General features: G+C 35.9%; 2 protein-coding genes across 2 annotated transcripts; one reads left to right on the forward strand and one right to left on the reverse strand.

The window, feature by feature from the left end:
- Positions 1 to 4,567: 4,567 nt before the first annotated feature.
- LOC125492441 (uncharacterized) lies at positions 4,568 to 6,606 on the forward strand. The gene is made up of 2 exons (XM_048634923.1): positions 4,568 to 5,796; positions 5,940 to 6,606. Exons 1-2 carry the CDS (start codon positions 4,568 to 4,570, stop codon positions 6,604 to 6,606), a joined length of 1,896 nt encoding a protein of 631 aa, XP_048490880.1.
- Positions 6,607 to 8,576: 1,970 nt separating this feature from the next.
- Positions 8,577 to 13,740, reverse strand: LOC125492592 (probable 3-beta-hydroxysteroid-Delta(8),Delta(7)-isomerase). The gene is made up of 4 exons (XM_048635234.2): positions 13,455 to 13,740; positions 11,990 to 12,136; positions 10,567 to 10,675; positions 8,577 to 9,013 (listed from the first exon to the last, which is right to left on the reverse strand). The coding sequence occupies exons 1-4, from the start codon at positions 13,600 to 13,602 to the stop codon at positions 8,758 to 8,760; spliced, it is 660 nt and encodes a 219-aa protein (XP_048491191.1). The 5' UTR covers positions 13,603 to 13,740; the 3' UTR covers positions 8,577 to 8,757.
- Positions 13,741 to 14,794: the final 1,054 nt, after the last annotated feature.

Raw genomic sequence — 14,794 nt, forward strand, 5'->3', positions numbered from 1 at the left:
CCCCTCATACCAGCCCCTCTCGACCAATTAGCCAACAATTCAATTGATATCTCTTTAATACTTGTAGGAAAATTCATTGACAAAAGAGACTTCTCAGTCCGACATATTCAAGAGTGGGTAGACTCTTGGTTCACTCGAGGAAGGATTAAGGTAACGAAAGAAGAGAAGCTCTTCTTTTTTCATTGTCGTGACATGCATGATCGAATGGATATCTTAGGCCTTTATGATACATTAAACTTTAGAGGGGCATTATTAGTGCTGAAACCGTGGAAGCCACTCGATTCATTCAAATCATTCAATTTCTCCGAGTCAGCAATGTGGATCAAGCTAGAAGGTATCCCTCTTCTAATCAACTCGAAATCATTAGCCAACGAAATCTACTCACGCATTGGTAAAGTGCTACTATTCGACGAATCTTCAGAAAATCCTGGTCTTAAAAAACATTTCCGAGCTCTGATTTGGATCAAAACCAAAGCACCACTGGTCCCAGGGATGTATATAGAAGTTCAGGATAGCAGAACAATATGGGTCGACATTCGTTACGAAGGGGTTTTTGTTTTCTGTAAGAGATGCGGGAAGATAGGTCATAAGAGCTCTTCATGTGTCCAATCGTGGGAAAAAGCAAAGGATGATATTGAAACAGTAATCACTGAGGCATGCAAGCCAGAGGCCCCTATGATGTATGGCAGTCCAAACGCTTCTCTATACACTAATAAGATCATAGGTCTGCCACGAACCCCTGAATATTTAAACACAATTGTCAAACTAAATGAACCTCGTAAACCTCCAATCTCGAGTTCGTCAAGCAGCAGCTCAGATGATGATGGCGATGATGGAGGTAATCAATCAAGGGACGAAGAAATGGAAAATGTATCCTCATCTCATGAAGCCCATTCCAAGAGATGTAACAGTAGTAACAGTAACATCTCAGGCCCGTCCATCACAAACAAATGGCAAGAATTATGAAAGGGGAGGCCCGAGTAATTTACTAGCCCACGAATTGGGCCCGAAAAATCCAGTTATACGTAGGAAGCTCACAGCTAGGCGCAAGGGCAAATCCGTACTTTCAATTTCCAACATATCCTTCAAAAGAGTGAAAGGGTCGAAACTCAAGCTGTCATCCTCTTTGGATGACGTCATGCTGGACACTCAATCTACATGCCAGGCGGCGCATGTCAGTACAATGGATAATTCCATCCCAACCTTTCCTTTTCAGGTATTAACACTAGATAATCCCCATTTTCATTCCATAAACCTTAATACCGAACAAAACCGACCCATTTCAGCTCCTTTTTCCTCCTCAAAAGATTCCCCCATAAATACCCCTTTCCCACCCCCTTCCTCATTTAATAAAATGACTAATCACCAACTTCCACGTGAAACCATATTTGAAGAAATGGAATCTAATCACTCTTCACCTCACTCATCAAATTCAATTACTCAACCTTCCACTTTACCATTGTCTCCTTATAACCCACAAAACCAAGACAATAACTTTCCTATTTTACTGCCTTCTGACCCCTTAGGAGGGTATTTTGATAATTCTCAACAAGTTGGGAATCAAGAGTTTGGAGTAAATGACGAAATTCATACATCATGGGAGCATCTTCTTGGTCCTGGGAGTACTTCTTCATACTTTAACTCAGATGATGCTCTTCTTAGGGGGGGCCATATGAAAATCCTTACCCTTTAAATGACCAAATTGACTGGAATGAACTACAAAACATTTTCCCAATTGAAACCTCCTCACTCTCCCCTCAAACTCCTCTACAACTTCCTGGCTCTCATAGCTCCCTGCAAACTGGTTCTTCAAGCTCCTACCATTCGGTTTTCCCTGGAATCCCTTCGTCGGAGTTCGCGGATTTACGTATTTTTCCGACGTGGTCTCAACCACCACCGTTCCTTATGGAACAAGTTCCGGTTCAAGAGTTTAATGGCAATAAACGAAAACTTGATGAATTGCATGACATTGTAGAAGCTGCTTTATTTAAGCCACTCGAAGAGGAAAGGAAGGGAAAAATTTCTGCTTTTGAAATTTCCAAAAAACCCTGTGTTGCTGAAGAGGTTGCCGATCAAGAGGAAGACCGGAAAATTGTGTCGGTGAAGCCGTCGAAGCCCATAGAACCGGCAGCAGTTACAGTGCCTGACGAGAAAAAACCGAGTCCAGGTCCAAAATCAGGTAACGACTTCAAATTCAAGATACCGTATCAACTTGAGAGAGGTAAAGAAATTGTTTTATGTGATGTTGGGCCAAGAAAAGGCTCTGGTCGTCCCCCTAGGCCCAAGCAGATAATTGTCCAGGCTTTAGTGTGCGAAAAGAAAAGAAAGTTTGAAGAATTTGAACCCCTTCTTGATGCTTTTATTGGTGAGATAACTCTGGACCTGTATAAATGGATCACCGAGAAGAGACAAGAAATTCTCCACAAATTCAAGAAATTCAAATATATGGCATTTTTCGGCGAAGAAGGCTTGGACACTGGGCCAAATCAGTCTCCAGAAGCTCCATGAAAATCCTTGCTTGGAATTGTAGGGGACTTAATTCAGCGGACTCCCCCACAATTCCTTTTCTGAGTTGGTTAGTCCGCAAGTGCATGCCACAGATCCTTTTTTTGTCGGAAACAAAATCAGCAAGTAATGCTATGTCTAAGCTAGCTATGTATTTAGGGTTCCCTAATGTAACCACCGTAGATGCTATAAATAATGCAGGTGGCCTAGCTTTATTTTGGAGTACTGATGTAAGCTTAGAACTTAAGGATAGCTCTAATAATTATTTTGCATGTATCATCAACGACTTAGTTGATGAAAATGTATATATATGGAACCTTATTTTGCTGTATGGGTCACCGTATTTGGAGTGTCGAGGAGAGGTTTGGGAGAAGATCTCTAATTATGTAAATCAAAATCCAATAGATACGGTCGTCATGGGCGATTTTAATCAACTGGAATACCTAAGCCAAAAAATGGGAGGCTCTGAGCTCATTCCGGGGAAAGAACAGTTTACATCATGGAAAAATCAACATGAACTCTTAGAAGTCAATTTTCAAGGGCAAAGTTTCACCTGGTGTAATAATCGATCAGAAGCAGAGCGTATCTATGAAAGACTTTACAGAGCCTACGCATCTGAGAATTGGCTGCACAAGTATTCTGAAGCGACGATATTGAGTATGCCGATCCTCATCTCTGATCACAACCCAATTTTGCTCATCACCTCACCAATCAAACCACGGAAGAAGTCGCCAATTAAAATGGAAGCATGGTGTTTTGACTTCAAGGAAGTAGAAACCATCATTTCTTCTCATTGGCAATCTGCGAGTAGTGGATCTCCGATGTACACAGTTGCTCAAAAGCGTCGAAATGTGAGATTCAAGCTTTTTCAGTGGTGCAAAAATTATAAAGAAGCGAATAATATCCAATGGGAAGAGTTGTTGAATAAGTGCGGTGAGATCCAATCTACCCTGCCTCAAAGAGAAGGTGGCATTCTGGACGAAGAAGTGAAAAAGGAGAGTATTCATAAGTTGCAAGTTCAACTGAAATTCTGGCAACAACGGGCAAAGAGCAAGTGGAAAGCCTGGGAAGACACAAACACCAAGTGGTTCTTTCGAAAAGCTAAAAGTCGTAAACAAAGGAACGAAATTTTGATGCTTAAAATTCAGCTGGTCGATGGGTTACGACAAAAGAAGACATCCAAAAGGAATTTCTTAGCTATTTCACAAACATTTTTCAGGGTTCGCAGCATAATCAAGATTTCTGGGATGAACTTGACGGGATTCAACATTTGGTACCCCGCATTGATGAGGCGCAAGTAGAAGCTATAGTCAAGCCAGTCTCGAAGGAAGAAGTCAGATATGCAGTTTTCCAGATGGGAGGTCTCAAAGCTCCTGGTCCAGACGGCATCCCCGCTATTTTCTATCAAAGACATTGGTCTATTGTAGGAGATGACATATGGCGCGCAGTTTCACATTTCTTCACCACAGGCTACATTCTTCAAGAATGGAATATCACTAATATATGTCTAATCCCCAAAAAGGACCGTCCTGAAGAAGCAAGCCAGTATAGACCAATTAGTTTGTGCAACGTCATCTACAAGATTATCTCGAAAGTCATCACCAATCGGCTGAAACCAATCTTGAAAAGCATTGTGACCCCCCACCAGAATGCTTTCGTGCCAGGAAGACTTCTCTCAGACAATTGTTTCATCGCTCATGAAGCAGTCAGTCTAATCAAGCAGCGCACAAAAGGAAATCAATTCTTAGCTGCTCTAAAGATAGATATGTTTAAAGCATATGATAAAGTCGATTGGGACTTCCTGCATTGGCTTCTTACTCAAATGGGATTCCCTGCAATTTGTCGACAATGGATTATGCAATGCGTCACCACCGTTTCATACTCGATTCTCGTCAACGGTGAGCCCACTCAACGATTCAAACCATCATGCGGTCTCAGACAAGGTGACCCCCTCTCCTCTTATCTATTTATTTTGGTCATGGATGTCTTATCGAGAATGCTACTTAATGGAGTAAGCAATGGCACTTTCCAAGGAATCAAACTGTCTAGATCATGTCCATAAATGTCTCACCTCTTTTTCGCGGATGATTCTTTAGTTTTCTTTAAGGCTACTCCAGAGGCTTGTGCAGGTGTAAAAAGCATCCTCGCTCAGTTCAGCAGACTGTCGGGCGAGGTGATTAACTATAGTAAATCACACATTATGTTCAGTCCCAATTACACACCATCTCGTTTCAAGAGGTTTATGAGAAGCATCATTGGCACCCCCTCGGAAGAGTCTCTAGGCAAATACTTGGGATGCAACATTGAAGTGGATGGTAGAAGTTCCAGGAAGTTTCACCCTCTGGTAGAGAAAGTGGAGAGAAAAGTTTCTAGCTGGCATCATCTTTCCTTGTCTCATGCAGGAAGAGTCTTATTCATCAACAACATCCTTTCCATGCTCAGTCTCAACATTCTAAGCGTCTTCCTCATTCCCAAAATAGTGGCAGACAAGTTAAACTCAATCTTTGTGAGGTTCCTTTGGGCTAACTCTCGTAACTCAAAGCCCATTTTTTGGAAAAGCAGGAAGATCACAGAACTCCCAAAGGGTGGAGGGGGGCTGGGGATAAGAAATGTTCACCTATTCAATAAAGCCATTCTTGCAAAGCAAGCTATAAGGATTCATAACTCTGATCAGTCTCTGATATCTCAAGTTTTCATCGCCAAGTATAAATCGTCCCCAATCAATATAGTTCTACAAAACAAGAAGTTAGGAAGAGTCTCTTGGGGCTTCAGGGGTCTTTGCAGAGCAATGCAAGATTGTCGGGACGGTTTTACAAAGCAAATAGGAAATGGAGCCGATACGAGCATTGAATTCGATAAATGGCTTAGAGAAGGCCCAGTTGCAGTAAGATCGGGACTAAACCTGTCTAACATGGGAATTCACAAAGTCAAAGATCTAATGAAGTCTCCCCAGAAAACGTGGAACTCTCCACTCATCTGGAGATGCTTCTCCTCAGAATCAGCTATTAGGATCCTCTCCACTCATGTCCCTAATGAAGATCAGCAGGATAGATACGTCTGGAGCGAATCCAAGTCTGGAGTTCCCAAGGTTAAGGATGTTTACGCATTTTTCTTGAAATCCAAGGGAGCCTTAAATATCCCTCAGGAGGATAGACAATTCTGGAATAGGCTCTGGGCTTCCGACCTCAAACCCAAATGGAAATTTTTCATGTGGAGGTTACTGAATAAGGCCCTTCCCACAAGCTCTAATTTGCTGAAGAGGAACATCCAAGTCCAAGAAGTCTGCCCAATGTGCAAACAAGAAAAGGAAAATGAAGTCATTTATTCCGAGATTGTAATATATCAACACGAATCTGGGCGTGTTTAGAGTTGGGTATCAGATCCTGTCCTATTCCCTTCATTCCATTTGAAGAATGGATTAAAAACTTCCTTAGATTATTTTGGAAAGAAGATGGAATCAAGTCGCCTCGCACAGCAGAATTCACCACAACCCTCTGGGCTATTTGGCTTCACAGAAATAACATAGTCTTTAGAAATGAAGCTGTTAATCCCTTGGCTATTGTAGAAATCAAGACACTCCTTCTGAAGGAATTGGAAGAAAGCTCCAGGATTAAGGAAAGAAACTCTTCACTCTCTCCCATTAATGCCAAAATCGAAGGCCAAGAGCACAATTTGCTGGACAATCATCATAACGATGTATGCGTAATCCTAGTTGATGGTGCTTGGAAGCGTCGTAAACAAAATCACCCAAGAGCGGGTATTGGCTGGTCAGCTCACGTCAACAATAACAAAATCTTCGAAGGAAATGATGTGGTATTTGCAATATCATCTTTGCAAACGGAAGCACACGCGATTATGCGCGGGTTACGTGAAGCATCTACCAAGGGCATCAATCGTGTTCACATTTATTCCGATAACAAAGAACTCGTTCAGGCTCTTCACAAACGACAATATCCTTTTGAAGTGGCATCTCTAGCACATGATATTCATGCACTCAGTAATAAATTCATTAGCTGTAAAATTCATAATATGGGTAGAGAAGTAGTAAACCCCGCCCACGTACTGGCTACTGCTGCTAGACTAGGTAAAATTGTCTCTTAGTTCTGTTTGTACTTGTCGTCAAAAAAAAAAAAAAAAAAAAAAAAACTTGAGTGAATTTTCCTCTTAATTCTAGTCTCAAATTCACATTTTTTCTTCTTATCTCCCCTTTCTTTTTTTAAGTGTGCACACACGCCAAGCTAGTCATCCCATCATAGATCTATATCAAGGGGTAACAATTGCCAACAAGTGGACTTTAAAGCATAATTATAAACAATAAAAAAAAGTGGACTTTAAAGCATGCACCCTTCTTGATGTTAATCCGGCGGTAATAATAATAATAATAATATGACGTGTAAGTGATGAATAAACCATTGTCGATGTTAATCAAGCGATAGTAATAATAATAATAATAATAATAATAATAATAATAATAATAATAATAATAATAATAATAATAATAATAAAAATAATAATAATAATAATAATAATAATAATAATAATAATAATAATAATAATAATAATAATAATAATAATAATAATAATAATAATAATAATAATAATAATAATAATAATAATAATAATAATAATAATAATAATAATAATAATAATAATAAAAATAATAATATGACTTGTAAGTCATGAATAAATCTCCTTTTCTCATAAATAACTTTTTGAACATTTCGAGTTCATAAAAACCAATCAAACCTTGCCTTGTAAAAACAATTTAAGTTTTCAAAAAGGATAACAGAACTTTTCTATAAAAATGATTGATTAAATCACATTTTCTTTTCACTTTCAAGAGTTAATAATAAAATATTATAATCATTTGAAAACAAATTTCGAAATTCATTCAATCATTAAATCAATAAACAATTTTACCATATAAAATCATATTTCAAAAGATCTAGCTACATAGCGTACCTTGATCTTACACAAACAATATACTAGTATCTCCACTTAGTCTTAATTTTAAACGATCTCCTAACCAACCAATAATAAAAAATTTAATAAGTAATTTATCACATGAACTTAATCATGAATTTAAACATGAATAACCTATCATGAGCATAATATTTTTGAGTAAGAAATAGGAAAAAACTTTTTTCTTAACCTAAAGAAAATTGGACCTTGAATAAGAAATATAAAACTAGAATAAATAAGAAGAGAAAGAAGAACCTTGAAATAAGAGAGTATGGATTTTTCAAAGTTTTTGCGTGGAAAAGATGGTTTAGGGTATGTGGCATTTATAGGAGTATGATAGGTAGTACTTAATTTACAAAATTAAATAGTTTGCAACCTTCACCATAAATTAGGAGATTAATAAACCAAGATTTGTAACCTCAATCATAAATTTGAAAGTTTTAGGAAACAAACCCCCCCTCCCCATTTACGATAAATCCCGTAAAAATAATGGCTCAAAATTATTATTTTTTTAGATTTTTGTTTTTGAAAACTTTTGACTAGTATTTGAAACCAAAAGCTTAACAAATTCAATTTTTGCGTCATCTCGCGCCAAAATAATTTTTAAAACAAGTGAAATTACTAAAATACCCTTTGCTTAACATACATATTTATTTTAGAAAATAAATATATTAATTGCTTGAATAAATACTCAAAAATACGGGGTCATACAATTAATTTTAAGCATAATCGAGCACAGCTCCAACTCCACCGCATCAAGCTTGACGCAAGCAATGTACTTCTATGTCTTTGCATCTTTCCAAGTAGAGACTTTCACAATCTATTTATGTGATATAATTGTTCCTAATGACGAATTGCTGAAAAAACTTAAACCCTTATGGATCCATACCATCTTCCTAATTATTGACACTATGAAAATAAGAAAACTCATATAAAGATGAGAAGAAACCACCAATAAGGGAGACAAATAAAACTCTCACAAATGGAGAGAACTGAACAAAAGAAAGCAAATCAAAAAGATATCATAACACTAAAATCTAAGGAAAATGGTCAAAGTAGTCTAATTTCTGAAGAAATTAGACTATTTTCAGCCAAGAATTTTAAAACCCTAAAAATGAACCTAGCCAATATTATAAAACAAATAAAGTAACTATAAAAAAGTCTTATACAATAATTTCTATCTCAGTTGAGGACCTTCAATTAAGCAAGTCTTGAGTACAATCAAAGAAAAGATCACTTGCAACCAAACACGTACGAGTTACAACATAACAATAGAAATAACAACAGACTTCACTGGACTTTTCTCTTGTTTGTACCCTCAACTTCACAAATCTTTTTCCAAGATCTTATAAATATGAGCAATGGTATTACAACCCAAGGGGAATTAGCTACAACGAAATATCCATAGAAGTAAAGTGGACTTGCGGAATATTGTTTGCCTTCTATGAATGGAGTCGTGAGAAATATAACAGCCAAATACAACTCCCCTACACTTGCGACCAATTGAAGAACATTTTTAGAGCACTTGTCAGTTGCTACAGCATACCTGAAAAAGTTGGTACAATATATTTTTATGCTTAATGTCGTAAAATTTATTACCCAATAAATATACTCCCTCCATCTCAAAATATAAATTGGTACTAATTTTGCTTGGTTTGATTATTACAATCAAACCCGTGTCAGAGGTAGAAATTTGCCAACTAAGATTCATGAAAATGAGGATTTCCTTATCTTTTCCTCACTCTTGACTCGTCTGTGATTTTGGGCCGAATCAATCTATAAGCAATGAGAGAATGATATATAATACTCTCTATTCTTACCATAAGCATGAAATAATTATGTATGTAGAATTGTAGATGTAGCAATGGTAGAAATCCAGAATCCTCTTGCTATAAGCACTAAAGAGTAGAGATGACAATGGGTCCTGGACCTGATCCAGACCCACTAGGACCCGACCCATTCATAAGGTTAGGGGTGTGCAAAAATATCCGATCCGAAATTTTGGATCGGGTATCCGGAAAAAAAAATCGGGTTTTCGGATGGGATACAGATCAGCATTTTTCTAAAATGTCAACGAACCCGATCCGAAAACCCGGTGATTCGATATGAAAAGTCCGGATATCCGAAAAGTTCAGATCGGATTCGGATCACAATTCCTCTTATCCGATATCCGACATTGAACACCCCTACATAAGGGTCTGGATCCAAAAATTTTAGACCCAATGGGTCCGGGTCGGGTCTGTGTCCCGAAAAACATGGGTCATGTCCGGGTCCGAGTCCACATATGTTAGACCCGACCCGTAGACCCATTTATATATTAGAAATTTTTTGTACCTATAATCTAAGGTTTTATGAGTTGTGATTTTGTGAACTCGTTAGTGTTGTAACTCCATCTAAGACTTATAACTTTTAAAATTTTGTTTAGATAATACTTTAATTAAAGGACATATATATATTAGGTGAAAATTTTTAATTGCATATATTCAAAAATGTGTTGAAAATTTAAAACTAATTAAAAGTGACTCATTTAAGACCCAGTTAGAACCCGTAGACCCTCTAGACCCATCGGATATGGGTCTGGGTCTGAATAATCTAGACACAACGGATCAGGGGCGGGTCTGTGTCTGTATAAAAAACGGGTCTGGGTCCGAGTGGACCCGATCCAGACATGCCCCATCGCCATCCCTACTAACTAAATTAATTCACCCACTATTTTTAAATTACACTATCTTCGTTAAACCATGCACACATTTAAATTATTTTTGTCCAATTGAATTGGGAATATTTACTACACATGTACCTGTGAATGTAGGTTGATTTTCTCTGTAATATCCTTCTAGAAAACAAATAAGTAATAAATTCTAGGAAACTAATGTCATTCAAGCTAAGTTTTTTCACTCCAAGAAATTGTTCCAAAAATTAAATAAAAAATTGTCCCCCCAAAAAAATATAAAAGCGACTATATATATAATAGAATCATAAAAATGCCAGTTCTAGACTTACATGGTAATTAGTAGTTAATTAATCTCATCATCAATAACCAAAAAATAATAGGCCAACAATAGAAGAGGATGGCGTGCTAAATTGTTAATCACTTACGCTGCTAAAAGGTGAGTTGGACCTGATATGAAGATTGAAAGTCCTTCAAGAGCTATTACTGTGGAATCATGTAAGAGATATCTAGAATCACCTTTAGAGTATTCTTTCCCTGTATAAGCAAAAAATTTAAGCTATATTAAAACATATATAAACAGTCAATAGAGATATGAGAAAATTTGTCAGAATGGTCTTCCTACTAAAATGAGATTAGAAATGAGTCATATTTTCCTTCCTTTAGAGTGTTTTTGTAACTTTCATTCTGAATATGGCCACCACTTATTTCTTAATTGTCCTTTTATGCATGATGTTTTAGAAATAGTTAATGTCAATGGAATTTTTCTCCCTTTCCTATTGATAATGATGATCTTTCTTTTATTGAGTACATTTGCAATCTTAATTTGACTCTTAAGAACCTCTATTTTATGCTATTGTGTGGCGGTTCATTTGGTATGCGATAAATAGTATCACATCTCGTCAGGGAAAGCTTTTCTCCGGCCAAATTAGGGGCTATGATTAAAGCTTATATGCATAATCTAGATTGTTCCTATTCTAATTCTTTCAATTTGCATAGTCAACAAGTTGTTAAAGAAGCAAACAAGCCTAGGCATAATATTATTTGGTAACCCCCTCCTCTTGATTTTATTAAAGTTAATTTTGATGGTTCCAAGTTCTAGAATGGTAGCACAACTTATGGCTTTGTTATTAGAGATGATGTGGCAAATCTTTTGCTTAGTGTTGCTAATGACATTGCTGATAATAATTCTATTTTAGTTGCTGAGGACTGGGGTCTAAGAGAATGTAAAAGGGGAGCTCTCTGTCTGGGGGCTAAGAAAATTACTATTAAGGGTGATAATCTCTCGATATTCAAGCTATCAAAAGAGTCTGGAAAATTCCCTGGTCTATCAATACTCTTATTAATGATGCAGCGGATGATTTGAGAAAATTTGATAAGTATAATATTCAACATGTTTTTAAAGAAGCTAATACTGTTGCCGACTGGATGGCACATCATGGCCATTCCACAATCTCTGTTATTGGTTTGAATCTCCTGATATTGCTTTTTCCAAGATCATCCGTAAGGATGCTTTAGGGTGGCCTGTTCATTGGGTTCCTCCCTAGTTCTTTTTTTCTAGCTAAAAAAAATAGAAACACGAGGATCAAGGTTGTTCTAATGGTTGTTAAACTCTCCTCCCATCCTTACAATAACTGAAAATCAATAAGGGTCGATTCTCGCCCTTTTTGCGAAGGGAATCCCCTCCCCCCTAACTCATCAATTTCAAATGAAGTGACAACAACACGTATCTTTGCTTTTTTATTTAAGCAGGTGTTAATTAATTAAAAAAACTACCAAGTTAAATTAGCAATATTATGGCCTAAAACATCCATTAGCAAAATAAAAGTAAAAATAGTCAAAGAGGCGTACAAATTTCAGCAAAGATGTTTCCAGTCTTGTCCTGGTAGAAATAAGGTTTGAAGACCAAGTATAACTCAAGGGTCAAATGCATAAGACCATTGTATGTTAACCAACACATGACCAACTTCTCCGCTTTACTTGCCTTTGAATATAGCCCTGTGTCACAAACATAAACTATTTGACTAATAATGGTACTAATACAAAAAAATCATTGAAATTAAGAAATATAATACACGTTTGACAATGCACATTTGTATCGTTAATATTTAATTACATATTAGTAAAAATAATCAGAATTTGATTTTCCTAATGTACACAATGAGACGAATAAAACAAGACACCACATGATTATGTTTTATCTTATATACCGGAAAAAAAGATTTTCTTTATTTGTTAATAGTGCCAAACTTAGGAATGGAAAGTCTATTTAGGGCGAGGGAGTAATTAGAAACTAATAATATAATCCTAAATTTGTTACGACACCCGTTGAGAATATAAGTTTTTTTTAAATATATCCAAAAACTATTCTATTCTATCACAGATAAAGATGGTAATGGGTAAGATTTGGACAGGGTCCTCTAGGATCCAGATCCTTTTTTAGCAGGCAAGGATCCAAATCCTAGTCAGATCCATTGGGTAATAAGAATGAGAATCCAGATCCGTATGGATCTTACGGATTTAGGTCCTAAACGGATCCAAATTTTGAGGATTCAGATTCGTAAAAAATGGATCTGGATCCACAGATCCGGGTAGGGTCCATTACCCACTGCCCGTCAAATAAGCCAACTAAACCAACCAAAATCCCAACAGTCGATTGCCAAACAATCCCAATATCTTAATGGTATTCTTTATGTCTATTCTTTTTGTTCAGAATTCATTTACAAAAAATTAATGTTAAAAAATCACTCACAACGTTTGTCAGTTTTTTACATTAGCGAATCAATATATTTCAATTCATCTAACTATTAATTTGTCATATTTTAAGTGTAATCATAATTATAGTACGAATAAAGTACATACTAGAATAACAAGTTTTGACATTAACACACACCGTGTGTATATTAAACTAGTACTATTCTATTCTATCACAAACAATATGTAAACAACACTACACTATACTACTGCTACAGAAAGAAGTATATCATGTTTGACTTCTACCCACGGTTAATTAGCTCGTTAATTTTGATCTTATGATGAATTAATAGGTTACGTTATGATAAATTTTTTATTCTAACACCTAATTTAAGGCCGTATCATTTCAACTTACAAATAATATTCAGTAAACTTTAGTTTTAAATAGTAAAAACTCTATCAAAACTTTAGTTTTAATCAGTAAAAAGATCGTAATGTTTACGTTTAGTGAAGAGTTGAAAATAAAGCAAATTAATCCAGCAACAAATGAATCAGTATCATTTTAAAGTATCATACGATTAAATAAATATGAGTAAAGTAAAAAAAAAAAAAAAAAAGTTACCAGAGAGAATCCATGTGAGAGTGAAAACAATGATTGCAGCAGCAGCAAAATAAGTGACGATGGTTAGTGAAGAGAGAAAATTAGGGGTAAAATCTGGTAAATAAAGATCTTTCGGAAAATAGGGATGAATATGAGTCTGACCCTCCATTTCTGTGATCTTATTACCCAGATACTTTTGGATCTTCTCTTTTTACACAGAATAAAAGAGAGGGAGAAAAGAGAAAGAGAGAGAAGTTGACAGCTGATTTAGTATTTTCTTTTGGCTCACAACATTACTATAATAAGGTAAGAGGTGGCTTTGGTGGGTCTTCGTGCCATTTTATTGGAGAAATTAAGTGGATTGATATTCGCGGATTCAGGATTTTTATATAAGGACATAGGATGAGCCGAATTTATTGATTAATTTATTTGAAAACGATATATAGATCACTCATAAGTTAAATATGTAAGTTATTTATAAATATTTTGGATCATGGGGTGGGCCGAGGCCCGGCTAGGCCACCCCCTAGATCCTCCCCTGTCCGCCATTGACTTATTTTGGAAGATCCTCGAGGTGGCATCATAGATTTTGGTTGTATTTTTTAGGGCCCCTTCGCTATCATTTTTTGTTTTCAGTTTTTGGAGAACTAAAAACCAAAAACAGAAAACGAAAAAAAAAAGTTATTTCACTTTTTAGTTGTCAGTTTTCAAAATCATCATGTTCTCAATAAATTTGACTAACTTTTTATTCATTATAGGACATATATTATACGACTTTGAAAATCAAAAACCAAAAAAAAAAACCTCAGTAATAGCAAACGGGCCCTTAAGTATTTGTTTTGATTATGTTGTTTCTAATTTGTTTATGCTTTTCCCGCTTGCTTGTTTGGGGTTGTGTCCCTCTTATTCAAAAAAAAAAAAAAAATAATTAATCAAAGTAAAATATAAAGATGATATTCATATGTTATCTGTAGTATGTTTATAAAACAAACTAGGTTTTGGACCCGTGCATAATGCACGGGAACTTTAATACAATAAAAATGTTTATATATCCGCTACATTGAAAACATATAAACGATTATTTACGTCTACTTGATCAAAAACTTTGTGTTTTAAGAGAAATACACATTTATATTATATAAAGTTGTTTTAACAGATACATGATATTCATATGCTTTGGAAGACTTCTTTTTAGAGCAAAACAAAATTGTTTTAAGAAGCTACTTCATCCGTTGTAGTCTAATATAACAATGAGATTTTTACACTATTCATTCACTATCATACCCTTTCACTATATATTGTTATTTTATGTAAAGACAAATATAGTCATGTGGGTATTGTTAGATTCGTCTTGATATATA

The sequence above is a fragment of the Beta vulgaris genome, chromosome 8, assembly GCF_026745355.1.
Source record: "Beta vulgaris subsp. vulgaris cultivar EL10 chromosome 8, EL10.2, whole genome shotgun sequence".
Classification (NCBI taxonomy): domain Eukaryota; kingdom Viridiplantae; phylum Streptophyta; class Magnoliopsida; order Caryophyllales; family Amaranthaceae; genus Beta; species Beta vulgaris.

What these genes read in the sequence shown, in the direction of transcription:
- LOC125492592 (XM_048635234.2), bottom strand. Translation starts at nt 13,602, where the DNA reads ATGGAGGGTCAGACTCATATTCATCCCTATTTTCCGAAAGATCTTTAT. An exon ending in AAACATCTTTGCTGAAATTT is followed by an intron (nt 10,676 to 11,989) that starts GTACGCCTCTTT and finishes TTGCTTATACAG; the next exon opens with GGAAAGAATACTCTAAAGGT. An exon ending in CCAACTCACCTTTTAGCAGC is followed by an intron (nt 9,014 to 10,566) that starts GTAAGTGATTAA and finishes CAACTTTTTCAG; the next exon opens with GTATGCTGTAGCAACTGACA.
- LOC125492441 (XM_048634923.1), top strand. Translation starts at nt 4,568, where the DNA reads ATGTCTCACCTCTTTTTCGCGGATGATTCTTTAGTTTTCTTTAAGGCT. An exon ending in GTCCAAGAAGTCTGCCCAAT is followed by an intron (nt 5,797 to 5,939) that starts GTGCAAACAAGA and finishes AAACTTCCTTAG; the next exon opens with ATTATTTTGGAAAGAAGATG.